We start from the raw sequence: 22,627 nt of genomic DNA, 5'->3' as shown, positions 1-22,627 counted from the left end.
ATATACACCCCTATGGCACCTGTAAACTTTGTGTGTGTGTGCGTCTGGGGTCCACCTGTGGCTCTCTCACACTTATCACTACCTCACTGTTCTGGGAAATGCTGAGTCAAATAAGGTCTGTTTTTCCACTTGCGGCGATAAACATATGAAGAAATTTATATTTTTGTTGTATAATTCAAATTTGCAAAGCAGTTGATTGTTTTCGCACTTCGCAGTCATCAGAAATGTGTGCATGCAATCAAAATGTACAATAATAAGATGCACATTGTATACTTATTACATTATTCTATAGTATCACCCAGAGATAAATTATACACAAAATTCACTTAACACATTATCACATTCTTTATTCAGATCACAGAAACAGAGATGGTGAGGTTGTGTGTCTCCATGACAATGGCTCTTCTGCTTAGCCCATAATCTGCAGAAAGAAGAAAATTTGACATTATGCGGAATTTAGGCAAATTTGTTTTGTGTGACATCCTTTAATATATAAAATTTGCATTTATTTTTTGTGTTAATTTTCCTAGCCCAATCAATATTTGATTGTCACTTGCCCTATGCCAAGCAGTATGGGCAACCCTCCAGGTGGCGGGAGCATATGCTTTACCCGTGTGTCACTTGGAGTTTTTGGTATTCCTATGTTTTTACTTGTTTATGTTAACTTCAAAAGCACTGAATTGCATGCTCAAAATTCATGGTTCTGTTTTTTGAGAGCACTTACGCTGTTCATCCAGCTGATATAGGCAGATGCTCTGGTGAAGACAGTGGGCTTCCTGTAGGCATTGCAACCAGAGGAGGACACAAAGCTGGTCACACCATGGACCACCCATTTACCACCAACACTGCAGTTCAGAGGACCACCAGAGTCACCCTAAACAATCAAAAATAAAACATGTATTCCAGTACACATTTTCAAAGCTGGTTCTCATGGTCCCTCTGCGTTCAGAAGTGCCTCCAGCAATCTTTAGCAGAACATGAGTGCACTACAGTGACACTTTGTGTGGTTTAAGCAGTAGCCCAGAGCACTGCGCTTCTGCTGATTCTACAAGAATGCAGTGTGAAAGTGCACTGTAAAATATCAAGTATGGCAGGATGGGGTCAGACCAGTGGCTCAAGGGGACATTAACTTTAGCATAGTGGAACTGTAGCTACACTTATTATTCACTCAAAGTATTACAGTTCAAACATGCATTTCTTTTCCCACATGTACCTGGCATCCAGAGTCTTTGCCGCCTCCAGCACAGACCATGGTGTCCTTGACGGTGTTGCCCCACCAGCCATTGCTGGAGCAGGTCTTGTGGTCCACTGAAGGGAGGTAGGCCTGTTTAAGGTTGGCAGACAGAGAACCACCAGCTACACACAAGGGCAAATGTGAAAAAAAATCCTTTTGTCAATATTCTTGACTACTGCATGAAGTATGTGTCTTACTCTGGGTGCGTCCCCATCCGGTTATGTAGCAGGGGTTATTGTGAGGCAGGATCTGTCCAGAAGGGGGCAGGGTTCCCAGCTGCACATAGTTGTTGAGGGTGGCCTCAGACGACAGGCGCAGGAGGGCGATGTCATAACTTCAAGTAGCGTCACAAAGATTCTTGCATTATATAATTACAAACAGCAACACATTTATCTCACTATGTCTGAACAGGACGAAGCCACACTGACCCTCCAGCCACGTTGTTGGAGTTCCACCTGGGGTGCAGGTGGACGCGGCTCACACTCATGTATTGCTCACGGCCCTCATTGCTGTTGATGTTGTGGTCTCCCAGAACAACACGCCAAGTCCTGGATCTAAACACAAAAGTTAAATTATCTTTATACAAATATTGCTGCTGTTAACCGGCAAGGAACCTAATTTGTTGGCCGCAAGTAGAGATTGAACAGAAGTCCTAGAACTGACCCATGAAGACTATGTAAGATAGAATAAGAGATTATTGCTTTGTTACCTGTCGACACAGTGGGCAGCGGTCATGACCCATCCTCTCTTGATCAGGGTGCCTCCACAGGTGTGGTGGAAGTTAGATCCACTCTTGTACTGAAGGGAGATCTGGGGAAAGCAAACCAATCCACATTAGGCTATTCTACTATTGGTAATTGCTACAACAGAGTCTATTTGATATTATGTGATTTAAAAATTGTTATTTATAGTAGTTTTAGTAGGATACATTCAAAGCCTTCAAATCATTCATTATGTGTGCATTGCAAATATGTGAACTAGTCATGTTTAGTGTACCTGCCAGGGCCAAGAGTTAGGTTTGGCCACCTCTCCTCCAACAACCCTTTCCTCCACACTATCCTCCAGATACCTGGGCTCGGGCTCCAGCTCAGCCAGCACTGTCGGAAACAAGTAAACAAGTTAGTAAAAGTTTACGTTGTCTTTAAGTGTCATGTCATACGCAGGACTTATTATAAAAAGATTACATCTTAATCAAACACGTCCACTGCTCATAACATCATAACTTGGACTTAAGATCTATTTGATAGAACTAATCAAATTGGTGCTTTGTAAAGCATAAAATATCAAGACAGGATCCACTCTTTCTATTTTGTCAAGCTGAAAATTGGGAAATTCAACTTCAACGTGAACAGATTGAAGGGGAATAAATTTCAATGTCAAAACCATCTTATTATATAAAAAAAAAAAAAAAAAAAAAAAAAAATTAATGAAATCACTAGCGCTGTTTTCTTACCGAGGGCTGCGAGCGTGGTGAACAGGACAAACCTTAGCATGTCTGTGGTCCAGTGAACTTTCCGTTGCGGCGGCTGGTGTCCCCTCTGTCTTATATACTACTGTGCTCTGTGGACAGTATGGAACTATGTATATAGTCCACCTGTGTCTCTCCCACACTTATCACTACTACATGATTATAGGAAATGCTGAGTCAAATAACATGTATATGAGATGATATGTAGTTCTGTATGTCGTGTTATATAACACAATATGTTGTTCAGAATGTGACTAAAACATTTATAATATTGGTTGTTTGCAGATGGTACTATATGACAACAACCAGGTGCCACAATTGGTGTATTGCTACAAGGCATTTTGAAAGTTGTTTTTTTTTTTTTTTTTTAAGCAGAACTAACCACTAAATCAACTTTTTTTTGCTTCTAAGCTATGTATATTGTGTTTGAATCACATAATCCACTGTTCTTAGTCTTTTTGCAATTTTAATCCAAACTCGTTAAAGGGGATCTAAATACTAAATAAATTTTCTGGTAAAAAAAAAATTTAAAAAATCAAGTATTTGGTGACATCACACTCCCCTGCTATGATTAAAGCCAGGTGCTCCTCACTCTTTTTTTTTTTTTAGTCCTCCAGGTACTACCCAGTTTAGCAGCTCTGTTTGAAATGTGGTTTTGTATGGAGTTTAGGTGTTCAGTCCCACTTTAAAAGCCTAGCATAGCTTCAAATGTTCTGAAAGTAACCATAATAAATATAGGAAAAATAATGTGCATAATTTTAATGTAATAGATCTTTTGTTAAACACATGAAAGCAAACTGAATGTGCACAGGCAGACAGCACATGATGATAAAGCATTACTCCAACATGAAAAAACTAAACAAAACTTTCAGTACTGCGTAGTTTCATAGCCATGCATCGCTATTTCTGTATTTTGTAGATTCTGTCGTCTTAACAAATGGCTTTTGTCCTTTATATTTCTGATTGCTTCAAAATTTCATGACCAAAAGTGCACCAAAGACATATTTTGCGAGTCTTCAACTGTCCTCTATTAACATGAGTGCATTAACGAAAAATTCTGCTCTTTCTGAAAGTGCTTGTTCTTTTCTTTCATTGAATTTACACCAAAAGAAAAAAAAGCCTTACAGTGGAGCTTGACATACACAGTGCTTTTGTAGCTGAGAGTTCAGGATGACAATGCCTTTCAGATAGTAGCTGAAATGTCTCGATTTCAAAAACATTTTCCAGATGACAACCTTTTAAACCGTCACAACCATGGACCACTCTGGGACAAATGACAGGTTAAAACCATAGTATATTTTATACAGGGCGACAAAGGCTCAGTAGTTACAGCATTCGTTCACCAACTCAAAGGTCAGAGGTTTGTTTCTCACTGGGACCACCTCATTTCCATCAGTCTATTCCGCTATATAAACCTTTACTTAGGGAGGATTTTTTTTTTGCCACTAAACTGTGTATATGGTATTTTAATAGTATTGTGCGGTGCTCCTTTGCCTTTTTGCCAGTTTTATTGCAGATTAGGTAAATTTGCTGCTTTGTGTAAAAAAAAAAAAAAAAAAAGACAACTGCCCTGATATCAGCCATGTGTTGCTTATGCCTCCAGACCCCGCTCAGTAATGCCCAGTTTGTCCCACTTTAATAGCAATCTGTTATTATGTTCCCTTGTTTTTGCCACCCACAACTACTGCTCTTTACCTAAATACTGTCAGTTTTCATAGGCAGAATTCAATGTCTAAAATACCCAATATTTATAGAGACCATTCGAGGCATTTGTTCACAATGGGATTTTCACTACATGTTGACAGCTCTTTCAGATCATTGTTTTATTCAGTGTTGTAAACTAAAATGTCACTTCAGTAAAAGATTGTGAAAACAGTCAGTGCTGAGGAGAGTGACGAGCAGAGACAGGAGTTGAATTATTTCCGCTTTGAAGAGATGCATTTTTTGGTGACAATTCTGACAAGCAATCTGAACAAAACAAATCGCGAAACACCAGGGAAGCGCACAAATCATTATAATTGTAAATGATCTTTATGTAAACTTGGTGAGTGAGTAAAACCTTTAGAAATAAGTAGCATATGTTTATTAAATATTAGTATAAACTACAAATAATTTTCTCTTTAAGACCTTTCACTTGGATGGAGGTCTTAAATGCCCTCCGCTCCATAGACCCAAAGAAGTCCACGGGAGCTGATGACCTCGATCCAAAACTTTTATTACTATCTGCCCCATATTTAATTAAACCTTTATGACATATTTTTAATTTATCAATACAAATGGCAGTTATACCAGAATTATGGAAAACGGCATGTTTTGCTTCCACATAAAGGTGGGATAACTAAAAATGTAAATAAGTTTTGGCAATATCTAACCAAGACCTTGTCTTGCAAAAGTTTTAGAAAAGGTAGTTGCAAATCAAGTTATAAGATATCTAAATAAGGGCTCCAATTTGAATTCTTAAAATTTCAGAAAAGGGTATGTTACTGTCACTGCAACCACAAATATTTTAAATGACATTTTCACATCCCTTGATGACAAACAATATTGTGTAGCATTGTTTATTTATTTAACTAAAGCTTTTGAATCAGTGGATCATGGAGTCCTCTTGAAGCATTTGAAGCATATTGGATTTGTTAATGCTACATGTAACAGGTTCCAAAATGATCTGTCAAACAGAACCCAAGCAGTCGGTTTAAATCACATTTTTTAACTTTAACCAAAGGATTTCCCCAAGGCTCAATTTTGGGCCCCCTACTTTTTACTACTTTTATCAATTCGGTTGGTTGCAATTTAAGAGAAAGCCTCATACATTTATATGCTGTTTTGTATGTAAGTGCTCCTTTTAGAACTGCAGCAAGATTTTAGTGAAATCCAAAATTCCCTCAAAAATCTTAAATTATCATTGAATGCAAATAAAACCATATGATTTTTTTTTTCTTAAAAAAAACCCATAAAACATTTAAGTGATGTGCAAGCCAGAAATCAGCGAAAACGTATCTTTTAAAATACATAACTCAGAATTATGTAACAAAATCAAGCTAATCATTTTATTATAGAAACAAATCTTGTATTCCATTTAATTACAGAAAAGAAATAGTTCAAGCAACTAGATTATGGAGATATAACCTACATGCAGACTTCAGCCCTTTGTTTCATAACAGCTGATGAATTTAAAACTCTGTTACATTGCTATCTGTCAGAAGAGAACAACACTATAAAACGTATTCATAAGGGACTACTTGATACTACTACTTGACTGTCCTCACTTGTTTGTTGAACTTTTAATAGAAGATCTCATGATTGTCTATGTCTTAAAACTGGCCACACTAGAACTGAAATGGAAAAAATATTTTTTGGTTATTTTGCTTCCCAAAAATGGAATACAATCACAAAACTGGATACATTGGTGCCACAAGTGCATTTTAATAATCTGGTGATAAACTTTTATAATCACACCTGCTCCTGTTTTTGATGTTTTAAATGGACCTATGTAGCTATTCATTTTGTTTGTATTGTTCTGTATTGTAACAGAGCGCTCATGAAAAATAGAGTCTGAGGCCTCTCATTGTATAAAGAAAGATGAAAAAATGCAATACAGATAAGCCTCACTTACCCTATGAGCATCCTAATTATTTACTGCAATGAGTATATAAGCGCTTTTCACATCTCTCGGAGGCCAGAGCGGAGTTTTGCCGTAGCTGTAAATATAGATGCATAGATGCATACAGCACACAACAGATTTATTTGGACCTCAATAGCTGTACTGGGGACAGATTTTGCTCAAATACATGGGAAGATATATTTTATAATAGAGAAATAAACCTTCTCAGAACATCATTTGAAACTGAATTGAGGTGCGGTCAGGAGTAACGAGCTTTTGTGAATGTTTTGAAGTCTAGGCAATGACAATTCTGACTGTAATTCTTTCATCTCACATATTTCAATAGCCCCGTCCTGATGCCAGTTAAACAACTCCAAATCAACAAGAAGCACCAATTAGCCTGCACTCCAACAACTACCTGCAAACTGTCAAAACAGCTTTTTGTGGTACTGACTTATGTAACAACATGACATTCTCCCACACAGTATTTGGGTATTTGTGTATAACAGTAAAAAACAGCTGTACAGTGTCATTTCCAAAAGCTGCTCATTCTATGATGGGCAGCCTGCTCAGCAAAACACAGGACACAAAATATTTTTTGTAATTATAAGGTGTCATGGCATCATGCTGTGACCACAGACTGTATAAAGAAATGGACTATGTGAATGTGACGTCACACATAACGTTCGGCCAATTGAGGCTAGCAGTTGTCGTTCCCTACTTAGTAACAACCAAAGAGCCAATCCAAGCTCTTGAAAGTAATGCACCTTCCCGCCTACAAAGCTGGTTTAGCAGGGAGTGTGCCCTTAGCGACGCTGTCAGTTAGACTAATGCTAGCAGGAGCGACCTCGGGGAAAGAAGGCAACTGATTTGTCTCTTATTAATGTTCATATCTTGAGTTATGGACAAAATAGCAAAATAAAAGTGCCAGGATCATGTAGAGCAGGTTAATACGAATATTTTAAGACCAAAATGACAAGTCTGACTGCAGCAGTTACAGAGAGGGACGAATTAGAGCCGGAAGCACACCCATGATCACTGCGTAGAACGCAGCAACTAGCGGGTTAGCTCTGTCCATTTATGTATACAGTTTATGGTTATGACCTACTGAAATTAAAAACATTAAAGTGTCCAAACATTTTATGTTGGGTTAATAACTTTACTTCCTTATTGTACAGATATGACATACATACAGGTAATCCCATAACTGTTACCTGTAGCAACCATAAACCAGGGCCAACCTAGCTTGCCTGATTTACACATTCGGTATTATTTGCCAAATGAATGTTTATATGACAACATCTTAATTTTCTGACAGTTTAAACATTCATTCAAGAATATTGTGTTGTGTATTGATTGACACAGACAGAGGGATTCTTTTAAGGACTCAGATTTTTAAGAATTTATTTCAACTTTTCTTCCCAAACGTCTACTAGACTGATGCAAAACAATGATAAATGTTTATCACAGGAACTATCTCAGAAATAATTAGAACACGTCATATTCACTGAATATTTAAAACAAAATTGCTTGTGTTCCAATTCTCATTTATTTCTTGTCAATTGGAGATTTGGACAGGCATTTGACTATATGTTTGATGTGGCCATGTCTGACTTTGCAGCTTAACTCGACTTGTTTAATACAGAGAATTCAGTTTGCTCATGCTTGGTGCAGACTATACTGTAGACTATCTAAACCAAACTCTGGTACCATCGGGGATATGCAAACTCCTTATCGTTTGATTGGAGTCGCTTTTATCCATATTTTTACCCACATTTGGATAAATTCTTGGTTTAAATGTAGCAATGGTACAGTCCTATTTTAGATCTAGTTTAACCTTAGACCTGAAATTGTTCTGTTATAAACATGGTTTCTGACGGTCCTTACATTTTTTTTTTTCCTTTAGGTGGTACTTGGTGTGAAAACTTTGAGAGCCACTGCTCTTAATACATCAGATGAGGCAGCAACATGTGGACCTCCTATAATTCCATATTCAAGATAGATTATACTGTTTTAATATAGTTTGCCATATTATGTGGTGATTACAAGGCAAAAAGCAAAAGGTTAACCGGATGCAGCTGTCTTGGCAAAATTCATACGCTGTATATGCCACATTGCAAGCCATCAGATACCTTGCTATCAACAATTTCCCAAATAAAATCATAGAAGACAGATTATTAGATTGAAGAATATAATCTGGAGTCAGTATTGTATGTATTTTATTTAGACAGATATGTGAAACTGGTGAGAGAAGGTCTGGTTTCTATCCCCAGGGATCCACAACCCTTCAGTTCATGATCTGTAATAAAGAGTGGAAACATTATTTTACCCTGATAACACACTTTATGGCCGATCATTCCTCATGGGTTTATGGGGGCAGTGAACTGACCGAGTTCATCCAGTCGATGTAGGCAGAGACGCGAGTGAAGACGGTGGGCTTCTTCTCGTAGTTGCATCCATAACCAGACACGAAGCTAGCGATACCAGTGACCACATATTTGTTGTTGACCATGCAGTTCAGGGGTCCGCCAGAGTCACCCTGAGAGAAAAAAGGCATTCACAGCTTATCGATAGCACCATTAGCTTGTTATCTGAAACATTTGTAACTTTATTTATATATATTTGATCGTTTGTGTTTATTATGTCCAGAAATGGCAAAACCTCTCATAAAATCTCATAATGTGCATACTGTTTTTACATACTTTTTGTGTCACATGCCCTTCCTAAAGCAAAATTCTTATGCACTGATTAGCCACTAGCATGTGAGTCTTTTTTGGCTAGATTGCTTATGCAACTCAATTGGTAATTCTTTCTTCTTCTTTTTTTTTTTAACCATTTCAGCCAGCGATCTTGTAGATTTGACTACTTGGCCAGCCTTTATTCCAGGTACATCAGCTGTTGTTGGTTTTCCTTGTTGATTCCTTGGACCACCTTTGATAAATACTGATAATTGATACTAAAAAGGCCTATCAATATTTCAATACTGATAACGTATTGATTATTATGCTAAAATATTGATACTAAAAAAAATGTATAATCACTTTTTCTTAGATTAGTTAAAGTAGCGATGGAGCAAAAGATAAAGAGCCTCTATATACGCGGATGTATAATTCCGTATAGTAGAGATTTTTTATCAATTTTAATACAAAACTCATTTGTAACAGTATCAGGTCAATACCACAATAGTTGCCATAGTTTTGCTTGGTATCAAAGTGAAAGAAAAATCACTTGTGGCTCTTGTGTTCCCTGTATGCAGTGGTCAGTAGTGTTCTGAAATACAAGAGCTGCAGGAAACCAGGATTAAACCAAGTCTAAACTAGGTTGAAAGCTTTTTGAAATACACTGACCACTGCAAACTGGAAATACAATCTGGATGTTTTGAGAGTGCCCCTTACTCAACACGTTTCTTTCTTTTTTTTTTTTTTTCTTGTCCATTTTCAACACATAATGCCAGTATGTCCCATCCACTGTGCCATGGTTCTCATGTAATGTTGTTTCAGTTGCAAAAAAGATTCATGTTGAAGAGTAAATTTTAACTAAAAAGTTTTAGCTTGACTCACGTTGCATCCGGACTTCTCTCCACCTCCAGCACACACCATGGTGTCCTTCACAGTGGAGCCCCACCAGTCGGGGGCGGTGCACTCTTTATAACCCACCAGAGGGAGGATGGCCTGCTGCAGGATGTCAGGGAGAGGCCCACCAGCTAAAAGAGCAACAAGTCAATTCACAAGTATGGACTTTAAATTCAGAGGTAAGCAGTAATCAGTTATTCTCAGCTACATTTAATTTTGTAATTTCTTATGACATAAGTAAGTAGTTTCTTACTTGTATTTTAGTGATTGAGTGGTTTTTTTTTTTTCTATTTACCAAACAACTTTTTATGTGTTTTGCTGAATATTATTGTTTCACATTGAATGTTCTGCAGTGTGGCTTTAAACATATCTATGTTGACAAGACAAGCAGTTGGAGCATGTTTTTTGATGTATACTTGATATTTGCTAGATACGTTTAATGCCATAGTGCAGAACCATTTTACATTGAGCCATACCATCATGAAGACAGGATGACACTAGAAAAGTTACATATTACCATTTTAAATATTGTATTAAATGTTTGTATTGCATGCATAGTGTTATAATGACTGACTGGAGGTGCGTCCCCAGCCGGTGATGTAGCACAGGTTGTCGTGAGGCAGGATCTGGCCATCGGGGGGCAGAGTTCCCAGCTGCACATAGGCGTTCAGGGTGGCATCGGAGGAGAGGCGGAGCAGGGCAATGTCATACCTGAGGAGCGCATCATTACATCATCATCATACCAAGAGACAGGGACAACTGGTTTAAAGGTGCCATACCTGACTTTTACTGTCTTAAAAACATAAAAAACACAACTAGTTCATTTTAAACCATTTACAGTGGTCCTACATTATTCCTCATTTATGCTTGCATCCCAAGCATTCTAATTATTCACCATGATGAGTTTTTAAGTACTTAACACAACTCTCAACACCAGGGCAGAGTTTTGGCATGATGGCAAATTTAGCTACAATAAGCACACTAACTGCTTTTCCTGATTATTGGACAATAAAATGCAATTAGATGCAGACAGCACACTTATTTTGTCCTTAAGAGCTGCTTATACAATATATCTGTACTAAGGCTAGACAAATTTTGCTCAAACATGTACAGGGCCTTTTAAGTAATAGACCTATTTGGGATGTAGAAGAGCACTGCATTTTGAATTCTTCCTGGTCAGTTTTGCATATTTATTTAGCTCAATTGTGAATTGTTTTGAAGAAAAGTCTTTGAGTAACTCGCTTCTACAAGTTCTGAATAATTCTGTTTGGTACAGAGGTTCATAAGAAAATGTACTTTTTGAGCACAGCTAACTAAGAGCATTTTTTTATATGATTATGTTGAGACTCACTGTATAATCTTTTTTGAGTAATATAAAAAAGGTACGGCATACATAGTGATGACAGAAAATGTGTCCTCTGTATTTGGTACATCCATCAATGCTATATGCTAATCCTATAGCTTGGACGGAACTACCAAACTGGAGATATCTGTGTAATCTCTCAGTCATCCAGGTCTGATCCATCGAAAAATAAAAATAAATTCTGTCAACTGGACAAAACGTTGTAGGAATGAAGACGTTTCGCTGCTCATCCAAGCCGCTTCTTCAGTTCTGGTCAGAATACTGGTGGACACTGCGTTATATCTACCTGAAGAGAGGAGCTAACTTCACTGAAATTTAAAACCTGTTGTCTGCTGTTTCTGTTTGTAGGCTAGGTCTGTTGTGCTACCCTAAATGTGTACTGTGTTAAAGTCATTCAATCCACTAATGTCTAATGTCCTACAACGCTTTGCCCAGTTGACAGATTTTTTTTTTTCTTTTGCAATGCCAAACTGGAGGATTACTATGTTGTGCTAATGGGGTACAAACTGGGTAGCCTCTTGCTGTGAGCTAATGTTACACGTGAAGTGGACTCACCCATTGGAGACCCTGTAGGAGTCCCATTGGGGGTGGATGTAGATGTCCTTCACAGGCTTGATCTGCTCAGTGCCGCTGTTCACCCTCAGGTCGTGCTCTCCCAGGACAACACGGTAAACTCTGCCGAAACTGTCAAATCAGATGAAACAAAATGCATAAATGACCTGTGACCACCCATCACTCATAGCATTTTAGTGGAAATGCTAATAAATAGTCCAGTAGAATTAACACATTACCTGTCGACACAGTGGGCAGCGGTCATGACCCATCCAGGAGCGATCAGGGTGCCTCCACAGGTGTGGTAGTAGTTAGAGCCAGACTGGTACTGAAGAGAGATCTGCAAGGAAAGCTTATTTCAGATGACATCACAACATTCTGTTATCCAATAATACTTATATAAATCTCCAGGTTCAGCATTCTTAATTTCTTCTGAAAAATACTATGCAATCTATAAGGAATAAGGCTTTTGTCCCCCATCTGGGAGTATGACATCGGCAGAACAGTTTCCTGGCAGATTTTCTGTATATTCTATGGAGAATATGGACACCTCTCCCCACCACACCAAAGCAAAGACAAACAGAACCGTACAGTCATATTTGTTATGTGCAGTGTCTAACTTGGAGGTGCACTAGCTTTTTGACATTGCCTGCAGAAGTATTACCTGCCAGGGCCAAGAGTTGGGCTTGGCGTCCTCTCCTCCCACCACCCTCTCATCCAGGTCCTCCATATACCTGGGCTCGGGCCTCAGCTCCGCCAGCGCTGATAACACACACAACAACAAAACAAAATGGAGAAACATGAGTGGAAAATGGAAAGGGTATAAACAACTTCTAACACCTTACTAACATACCATTTTTAGTGTCAAAGGTGTACTATGAATTTTCTTCTGGTAGAGGGCCCGCCAGCTGCTCGTATCCATGGAGATGTTATTGCTTTGAATGGAATGTTCCACAGTATGGCACTGAACTTATTTATCTCCATGAAAACTAGTAGGTTACACCACCAGGCCAAGTTACAGGTCAGATCTGTGGAGAGTTGACCTTGCTCATAGTAAGATACATAGATGCATGTGTGTAAAGGTAGCTTTGAGCAATAAAATACCTGTAACTAAATGCAAGATAAGATAAGATTAATGCCATACTCTGGAAATTTCTGTGGAAAATCATTTCCATGGACAAAAGCAGGTGATGGACCCTCCACCATAAAAGCTCCATAGTACTACCTACTCTAGAATTTATCAGAAAAATCACTCAAAAAGGGTGATTATTGCACAGTACACATTACAAATTTTCTGATATTTTGCCATCTGCCATTTTGTGAAAATTTCAACTGTTCAACTGACAAATGTGTCCTTTTTGCTCCACTCCAACAGACAATTACAACATTATTTGCACTTTAACATGTTTCAGATGCTGCTTCTAGTTCACAAGTAACACATCCAAAAAAAGAGAAATATAAGAAATGCTGTGAATTCAGTCAACAATTTTTAGATAAGAAACATTGTCAGAGAGAGTGATTGCATTTCTTACCCAGGGCAGCGAGGCTCGTCAACAACAGGAACCTGAGCATGTCTGAACTGTGTCAAAATACTTCAGCAAAGAGCCAAAATGCCCCTTACACTGTTTTATACTCAAGTCTGACCTTCAAAGCATGGAAAACTAAAATGGGGGTGGAGAGAGCCACAAAAGCCAAGAATGCACCTGTGGTCACTCTCACACTGTTATCACGCTGCGCCGAAACTGACAAGTGCAGAGCAAGACAAGTGTATCAATATAACACATGCAGCGACTCTGAAATGCCAACTGCTCTACAACTCATGCTTAGGGAGTAGTGTTTACCCATTTTGGTATCGCATAGACAATTTTTCAATGGAGAGTCTGTCACCTGCTTGTCTCTTTGAAATTTCATTATCTTGACAACACTACTTCATACTCGATTTCGATGCTAAGGAACAGACTCGATACTGAAGAACTGATTCCGATACCATCATGAAAATAAAAAGACTCTTTCTTTAGACAATAGAATGTCACTTTGAACATTTAATCTTAGTACTTTCTCTTATATTACCATGCGGTTTTATATCTGTGTAATCCAGTCGTCCAAGTAGGTTCCGTAGTGGTCCATGGGAATTTCTGTCCTGTGAATTTGACTTTTTAGGACTTCCGGTCTGACGGGCGAAGTGATGGCAGCATAGAGAATTCTCTCCCGACTGCAAATTCATAGATATACCCAAAGACTAACTCGAAACTGAAAAGTTTTTTCGATCAACAAACGGTGGGTAAAATAAATAAGACAGAATGCCCAAAAAAAGTAAGAAAAGTACTTCACAAATGACGGAACGCGGTGAGGAAGAGGACGAGGCATTATCTCAAGCTAGTAGCAATAGCAACGTGGAGGACGACGAAGCGAAAGTCAAAGACAGAGACGATAAAGGCAAAGTTGACTTAATCTTGAAAGAGCTTCGTGATTTTAGGAAGGAGAACAAGAAGCAGTTAGATGCAATGAGAGAAGAAATGATTGATATTGGCAAAAGGATGGATGAAGCAGAAGAACGAATAGTGGCTGCAGAGACGCACATCCAGTCGTCAGAGGAGATGCTAATCGAACTAGCGAAACTCCAAACTCAAATTGAAGCTAAACTACTGGATTTAGAGGGGCGTTCTAGGCGTGAGAATATCAGAATATACGGGGTGATTGAAGGGGCTGAAGACGGAGCGGCATCTGTGATAAACTTTGTTGAGACTTTACTCGCAAACGGCTTGGGTCTGCCTTCACCCGCTGCGCTCGGCATTGAGAGGGCGCATCGTGCACTCGGAGCGAGGCCGCCCACCGGAGCCGCGCCACGGTCCTTCGTGGTCAGGTTCGCAAGTTACCGGATGAAGGAGGATATTCTACGGCGGGCGTGGCGGGCAAGGGGGTTTGATTTTCAAGGTAAAAAGATCTATTTGGATAATGACTATGCCCCAGAAGTACAACGTAAACGTAAAGAGTACACAGCAGCAAAGGCGGCACTCCGGGAAAATAACATCCGATTCCAGACGCCCTTCCCGGCTAAACTGAGAGTGCACTACAGCGGAGGAACGGTCACATATAACTCGGCTCAGGAGGCAACGGAGGACATGGTGAAGAGAGGAATGACGGTCAACGTGGTCAAAACCCCCGTTTCGCTTTTGGAGCAAATAAAGCAGCGAATGTGGCAGACGGAGAGTGGAAAGAAAGGGCATGCAGCCCAGATGCCAGGATTCAAGGAGAAACTCCAGGCATTTCGACGTCAGGATGACACGCCCTAAGGTTGTTATTTGGTTGGAATTGCAGACAAAGTAAGATAAGGCTTCACACAGCTATGCAACTAGGTTTTGATCTTGCACTGATAATTTTTCATTAGTTTTATATATTCCATGATATGGGCATGAGAATATTTTTGTAGTCGGGTCACACACAAAGTTAAAAGACCCTACGGACTCACGTAACAGCCTGCAGGCTGAAGAGGGCGCTCCTGCGCAAGAAGACGGAGTAGTCCTTCCCTACCCTACGGCCAACAAAGTGGCTCTATGTTTGGAAGTCAGTATGTTCTGTTTTTGTTCTTCAACATCTGTTCTGATGTTTGTTACTAGTTTTGTTCTGTTATTAGTGGTGTACATGTTTCATTTACAGGAGGAAATTTACTTGGGAAATATCTATGCAGAGTACTGGGATAATTAAAGTAGCAACCTACAATGTTAATGGTTTGGGAAATCCAATTAAAAGGAGTAAAATTATGACTAAATTGAAAAAAGAGGGAATAGAGCTGGCCCTACTTCAAGAAACTCATTTACCGAAATCAGAACATGAAAAACTTAAAAAATGGAAATTTAAACAATTTTCAGCTTCATGTTCCCAATGCTCAAAGAGAGGGGTAGTAACCTTGATTTCTAATAAATTAAACTTTGAGTGTATTCAAGAGAAAAGAGATAATGAGGGGAGGTATGTACTGGTTAAAGGTTATCTACAGGGGGTTCTAATTACGACCATAAATGTATATGCCCCCCCAGGATCTGAATGGAAGTTTTATAAACATATTTTTGAACTAATTATCTTAGAGACAGAAGGCATTTTGATTTTGGGAGGTGATTTGAACATACGACTTAACCCTTCCTTGGACTCATCCAATCCTCAGACACAGGGAGAGAGCAAAACAACTAAAAGTTTCAAACTGACAATGAAAGACTTGGGACTTCTGGACGTTTGGCGAGAATCTAACCCAATGCAGAGGGATTATACCTTCTTCTCCCACCCCCATAATTTGTATTCTAGACTGGATTATTTCCTTATATTTAAAAATGATTTGCACAGAGTGGTTGATTGTAAAATAGGCGTTATGGATATATCAGATCACACTCCAGTATATATGGACATTACCTTAAGTGGGGGAAGAAGAGATACAACCTGAAGGTTGAATACAAGTATTTTGCATTTAATGAGGGAACAAGTTAGAGAAGACATCCAAAATTATTTGGCCGAAAATGGAAATGAGGAAGTTATGCCTACAATTGTATGGGATGCATTGAAAGCGGTCATAAGGGGGAAAATTATTGGATACAGCTCAAACTTAAAAAAGAAAAGAAATCAACATTTAACAACTCTACAAACGCAATTAAAAGCTTTGGAAAATGCACATAAAACGAATTTAAATCCGAGCGTGAAAATCGAAATAGATAAAACAAAGAATGAAATTAATGAAATTCTTTCAAGTGAAATAAGGAAAAAGATGACTTTCATGAGACAACGATATTATGAATCGGGGGGAAAATCTGCAAAGTTATTGGCTTTCAAATTAAAAAAACAACAATTGGACAATACAATTCATAAAATAAAAGATCCCCAAACAGATACTATAGTCTCTAAATTGGAAGATATTCAACAAGCATTCTTGATATTCTATAAACAATTATACACTCAACCGATGGTGGATGGTGGTCTCATGATGGCTTTTTTGGACACAATTAAACTACCAAAAGTAAACGAAGAACAAAATAAAAACTTAATCTCAGAAATTACTGAACTTGAAATAAAAAAAGCCATTTCTGATTGTAAAACTAATAAAGCTCCAGGACCGGACGGCTTTCCCGCTGAGTGGTATAAGGAGATGAAGGACCTACTGGTCCCGATTATGAAAACTTCATTTAATCACGTTCTGAAATTTGGCATAATGCCCCCATCCTGGAATGAGGCATCTATTTCTTTGATCGCAAAGGAGGGAAAGGATAAACTTGAGTGCGGAAGCTATCGCCCCATTAGTGTGCTTAATCAAGACTATAAAATATTTACACATATTATTTCTAAGAGACTAGAAAATATTTTACCCCAAATTGTTAGTGTGGACCAGACAGGTTTTATTAAGAAGAGACAGACACAAGATAACATTCGCCGAACTTTACACATTATAGACCAGGTAGTTAAAACTCAGGAAAAAATGTTACTTATAAGTCTTGATGCCGAAAAGGCATTTGATCGGGTTAATTGGGAATTTTTGTACAAAATTTTGGGAAAATTTGAATTCCATCAGTCATTTATAAAGGTGATCCAAGCGTTATATAAATGTCCAAAAGCGAGAATTAAAGTAAATGGAGCCCTCTCCAAATCTTTTAACCTAGAGAGGGGAAATAGACAGGGATGTCCAAGCAGTCCGTTGTGCTTTGCCATTTTTATTGAGGCGTTGAGTCGGGGTATAGCTCAGAATAGTAACATTACCGGGGTGGGGATGTTTGGCCAAGAACACAAAATCTCTTTATTTGCAGACGATGTGCTGATATATTTGACAAATCCAGACTCATCCTTTCCAAGTCTTCTTTCTTACCTGGATACTTTTAGTTCATTATCGGGGTACAAATTGAATATTTCTAAAACACAGTTACTTAGTTTCAATTACACACCTACTCAGTCACTAACTTCTAAAATTCCGTTAAACTGGGAATTGGAACATATAGAATATCTTGGAGTGAATGTCCCAAAGGATTTATCCAAATTGTATGACGTGAACTTGAAGCCCTTATGCCAGAAAATTAAAAGTGATATAAGAAGATGGGATATGATACCAATACTTAGTTTTGAATCCCGAATTGAAACTGTCAAAATGAACATTCTACCTAGGATGTTGAATTGTTCATCACTAATTTGGATCGGAAGTGTTTGAAACAGATACAACAAGTGGGATAAATTAATCTCCAGGTTTATTTGGCAGGGGAGGAGGCCTAGACAAAGACTAAAGACACTACAGTTGGCTAAGGAGAAAGGGGGCCTTGCTTTACCCTGTCTGAAGGACTATTACACATCAGCCCAAATGAGAACCCTGTTGGGTTGGTGTAATACAGATTATGAAGCCAGGTGGAAGGAAATAGAAATAAAAATGTCTAATGATTGCCCAATTCAGGCCATACTTGGAGACAAAAGACTTATTAAGAAACAGATGCAACGAGGTAATCAGTGGATCAATGTACCACTGAAACTTTGGTTAAATTTTATTAAAAAATATAACTTGCATGAATCGATCAAAATATTAAGGTGGGCTTCAAATGACCTTGATTTTACACCAAACACATTAGATGGGTTGTATAAAAGTTGGATCGGGCGAGGCTTGACATCATACTGCGTATATTTTTCTGGGGAAACCATGAGGGACTTCCAATCAATTCAAAGACAATTTCAGTTGAATAATAACGATTTCTTCAGATTTTTACAAGTTCGGCATTATATAACAGGCTTCATTCCAAAGGATAAAAATGTTTTTGAGATACCTATATTGAGGATCTTTATTAAGACATATCAGGATGATTCTGGTTTCAAATTGATTTCTAAACTATATAAGGACTTTCAAGACATTAAAACTTCAAACACAAGCTATATTAAACAAAAATGGGAAGCGGAAGCAAATACGGTTATGTCACATGAAACCTGGGTGAAACATAATGCTTTCCAATGGAAGATCACCAGTTCAAATTCATGGAGATGTTTTGGATGGAAGTGCCTCAGCAGATATTTTATAACACCTGCACAGAGTTCACACTATTCGGGCTCACCCGGTTGTTGGAGAAATTGTGGTGATCAGAGAGCAAATCATTATCATTTGTTTTGGGCATGTCCAATGATACAGAATTTTTGGAATAATATTCGTTCAGAATTAAGAGTAATATTTAATTTACGAGAGCTTTTAAATTGGGACGAATTATTGTTTGGACTCCTATATTCTGTGGACACAAGCAATGAGAGGAGACGTTTGTTTGGTATGTTGAGCATGGCGGCACGGAAATCAATAACAAAAAAATGGGCGAAGGCGGACCTCCCCACCCTGGACGATTGGCATAACCTGGTCTACTCAATGTTTGTCATGGAACGGATTACACTGTACAGCAGACTGCAAAAGGACAAATTTGACAAGATATGGGAAAAATGGAAATCCTATATTCTGACTAGAAGACCAGAATTCATTTGATCATGCGATTATTATGTGAGGTTGTAACTGTACACCCTTTTTTTTTTTTTTTTTTTTTTCTTTTGTTTTTTGTTGAGTGTTGTTGTGTTGTGGTGTTTGTGTTTAAAACAAAAGTCTAGAAAAATTAAATAAAAATAAAAAAAAAAAAGAATTTGACTTTTTAGCTTTTTTTAGCTTTAACTTTTTTTTGATTAGTTTCAGATTTTTGATACTTTTGACAACCCTACCACATAGACAAAATATTTAAGATGCACCATGCAATTTTTTATGGTGGAGTGTCGTTACCTGCCTGTCTCCATGATGTTTTTTGATTTGCCTGGAATATTCCACTGTATGGCCTTAAACTTATTGTTCGTGCAGTTGATCAATTACAGGTGTTTGTATTGACTTGAAAGCATGCATTCTTACAGTCAGCAGACTCACCTCTACACAGATCTTACTTGTAATTTGCCCTGATAGTCACCTGCTTGTTGCTGAAGAGATACATGTTTATGACCATACTGTGGTACAATTCTGATAAAGTACAGGCATCTCCATGGAAACAAGGAGATAGCAGTAAAAAAAACATAATGCACCCTTAACATAAGATACTACATTAATGCACAGAAAACTTTGGCCTTTTTGCCATTTTCACATTTTAATCCTAATTCAACAATATCATGTTATTTGTTTTATTTAGGACCAGGTTTGGCCAAATGGTGACATCTGTCAGAGGATCACAGTCATGGAACACATTACCTGCTCATGTCAGGAACTGTGGCTCCTTTTCAACCTTCAAGAACACTCTGAAACACTGGTTGAAAAATAATCAAACATGCTCACACATGTAGATTTTATTATTATTATTATTATTATTTTTTTTTTTGTTTTTGTTTTCCTGGGACATCTTAAACTCGGAATATGGTCTATTGTGGTTCACTTGTTGTCATGTCTATGTGCACTTTTGGTTTGTCTGTTTCTTTAAATTTCCTGTTCTTGACCTGCCTTAGGACAACGGGTGTAAAGTAGCTATTGTGCTAATTCCGGCATATTTACATTGATGCTGTTTGTTGACATGTTGATTAATATGCACTGTCCTAATTAAAATAAATAAATAAATAAAATAAATAAATAAATTTTGCCATGTAGTTACCTGCTGATTATCTAGAATTGATACTAGCTTAAAGGGACAATATGAGTTTAATTTTATATTTCATAGACGTGACCTGTGTGTTCCCAGATACAAGGTAAAGATGTTCAAATCAAATATATATTTTACTGATAACTATTGTAATGCTGATTTATTCTTAATTACAAAAACATTGGACATGGTGGCCAAGTTTTTTATGTTATAATTTGGTGTTTTACTTCTCAAAATGATTATATATACATATTTGTCACATTTGGATTGCCAGTTTCAATGCTGAAATCCAGTTGGTTTAAACCTAAAGTGACACACTCTGATCTGAATGATCACTACCTAAACCCCAGCACCTGCAGCCAATTATCAGTGCTAGTGCAGCCTCTGTAGCTCAGTGTCTTGTCCATATACAACCCAGACTGTGACGGTAAAACCTTTTTTAAAACATGCAAAAGTACCGGAATTGAGTAGTGTTATAAAGTAATTGTACATGTTGAGTGCATTTCTTAATATAAACCATTGTGTGCACAGAATTTCATTGACACTGATTATTGGCGTGAATTATGATTTAGCAGTACTTGCACATGCAGTCTTCTGTAGGAGTAAAAGTATTAGTATTAGTAATGATGCAATAATCTTCAAACACAAAGACTGAATATGCCTCTCCTATGGTGATTATTGCCTTTTCTCCTCAATGGAAAATGCCAGTCTGATGTAATTGAATGCAACTTCTTGTGAACATTCCTATCACGGTCTGATCATGTGTGTATGAGGAGCATGAATATGGAGGAGGCGTGGGAAGTGCACTGCTGTCACCTCCTCAGTGTCAGTGTCCATGGTCAACACGGTGGCAGTAAACAGAAAATAGTCCCAGCCAGGAGAGAGAGAGAGAGAGAGAGCTGGGCCCATAGTCTGTGGTGTAAAGATAGCAGTAATTATTAGAGAATTAACTATGATTGCTGCTTAATATAGCAGAATGTTGCCAGGTCTGCTGGCCATTTCTCTGGTATTACATTTGCACTAAGATTTTATTGTCTTATGACTTGAGGATGCAGTAGAAAATGTGTGTGCGATGACTTCTTAAAATAAGTCCGCAATAACAACACAGATTTAAAGGTGCACTAACTTTTCTGGTGGAGGATACTGTTTGTCTCCATGGAGATGTTGTTGCATAGCTGTGAATGTTGCAAAGTATGGCATTAAACTTGTCCATTTTGCTTTTTTTTTTTTTAAATTTACTGTGAGTGGGCTTGCCTCTCCAGACCTGTAACCTGGCCTGGTGGCGTCACCTGCTTGTAGCCACGGAGGTAAATACACTTAATGCCATGCTTTGGAACATTACAGGCAAAGCAATAACATCTCCATGGGGCTAAAAAGGTAGTGGACCATTGAAAAAGTTACATAATGTGCCTTTCAACTTTATATATTAAGCAGTTTGAAGTAGTCTATGGAAATCCAACTATTTGTGTACAATAAATACAACTGAATAAAGATGGGTTAGGTTAAAGCCACAAAGTGTAACATTACAGGTGGTGTGTCCATCAGAAAAGTTACATAGTGCATCTTTAATGAAAATACATTTAGACTGACTTAATCTTTATGTATGTTACTCATTCTGGGTCACAATTAGCACAACATCCCCACTGTAACATATCAAAAGACGTAATCCTTAAGTATTCAAATGCATGCGCACTGGGGCAGATCTCCATCCCATCACTAGGTGGTGCAAAAGTCTAGTCCTGCTCTCCCTCAGCGTGACCAGGGGGTACATTAACCAACCCTATCTCTTGTCTCTCATGGTCTATATTAAAAATACACCCATGAGATTTTCATTTTAATATTGGCAAAACAATCCATTCGGCCTGACGGATTTTACACTGAAAAGAGGAGAAAAAAAAGCGAGAAAGAGAGAGAAAGACTGTCTAGCTGCATCTCTCGAAATTAAAATATGTAAATCTAGTGTGAGAACTGCCTGAGAGGAGATTTCTCTTGACCCTCTGACATTGAACGATAGATTACGGCAGATACAAGGAAGCTAAAATATTGTCCTTATAAAATCTCTTCTCTGGTCCTTGGTGATAGTTAAGACAATAGCCTGCTGGACAAAGGCTGGCCCGCTAGGATGAGCCTGTTGTGTTTTAAAAGCGCTTAATTAGTGGGAAAGTCATTAACCGTGTATGGATTTTGGATTATTGCCTTATCGGGCTATTACAGAGATAGGCATGCAGACTTGTAATTGAGCTGGT

At 38.1% G+C, this 22,627-nt stretch overlaps 2 protein-coding genes across 2 annotated transcripts; both read right to left on the bottom strand.

Annotated features, from left to right (window-relative positions):
- Positions 1-372: 372 nt before the first annotated feature.
- On the bottom strand, positions 373-2,341 carry LOC117370683 (elastase-1-like; the record flags this gene model as incomplete). Its single annotated transcript, XM_033966169.2, has 7 exons — positions 373-421; positions 725-874; positions 1,214-1,356; positions 1,432-1,568; positions 1,663-1,788; positions 1,944-2,044; positions 2,231-2,341. Coding segments are annotated over 7 exons (780 nt in total), but the record flags the coding sequence as incomplete, so codon positions are not given.
- A 6,164-nt stretch (positions 2,342-8,505) lies between these two features.
- LOC117370681 (elastase-1-like) lies at positions 8,506-13,402 on the bottom strand. The gene is made up of 8 exons (XM_033966167.2): positions 13,323-13,402; positions 12,455-12,552; positions 12,030-12,130; positions 11,794-11,922; positions 10,450-10,586; positions 9,864-10,006; positions 8,693-8,842; positions 8,506-8,602 (listed from the first exon to the last, which is right to left on the bottom strand). The coding sequence occupies exons 1-8, from the start codon at positions 13,360-13,362 to the stop codon at positions 8,591-8,593; spliced, it is 810 nt and encodes a 269-aa protein (XP_033822058.1). The 5' UTR covers positions 13,363-13,402; the 3' UTR covers positions 8,506-8,590.
- Between the last annotated feature and the right edge of the window lie 9,225 nt (positions 13,403-22,627).

The sequence above is a fragment of the Periophthalmus magnuspinnatus genome, chromosome 5, assembly GCF_009829125.3.
Source record: "Periophthalmus magnuspinnatus isolate fPerMag1 chromosome 5, fPerMag1.2.pri, whole genome shotgun sequence".
NCBI lineage: Eukaryota > Metazoa > Chordata > Actinopteri > Gobiiformes > Gobiidae > Periophthalmus > Periophthalmus magnuspinnatus.
The sequence above is the reverse complement of the archived record's forward strand: the minus strand, read 5'-3'. Positions and strand labels throughout refer to the sequence as shown.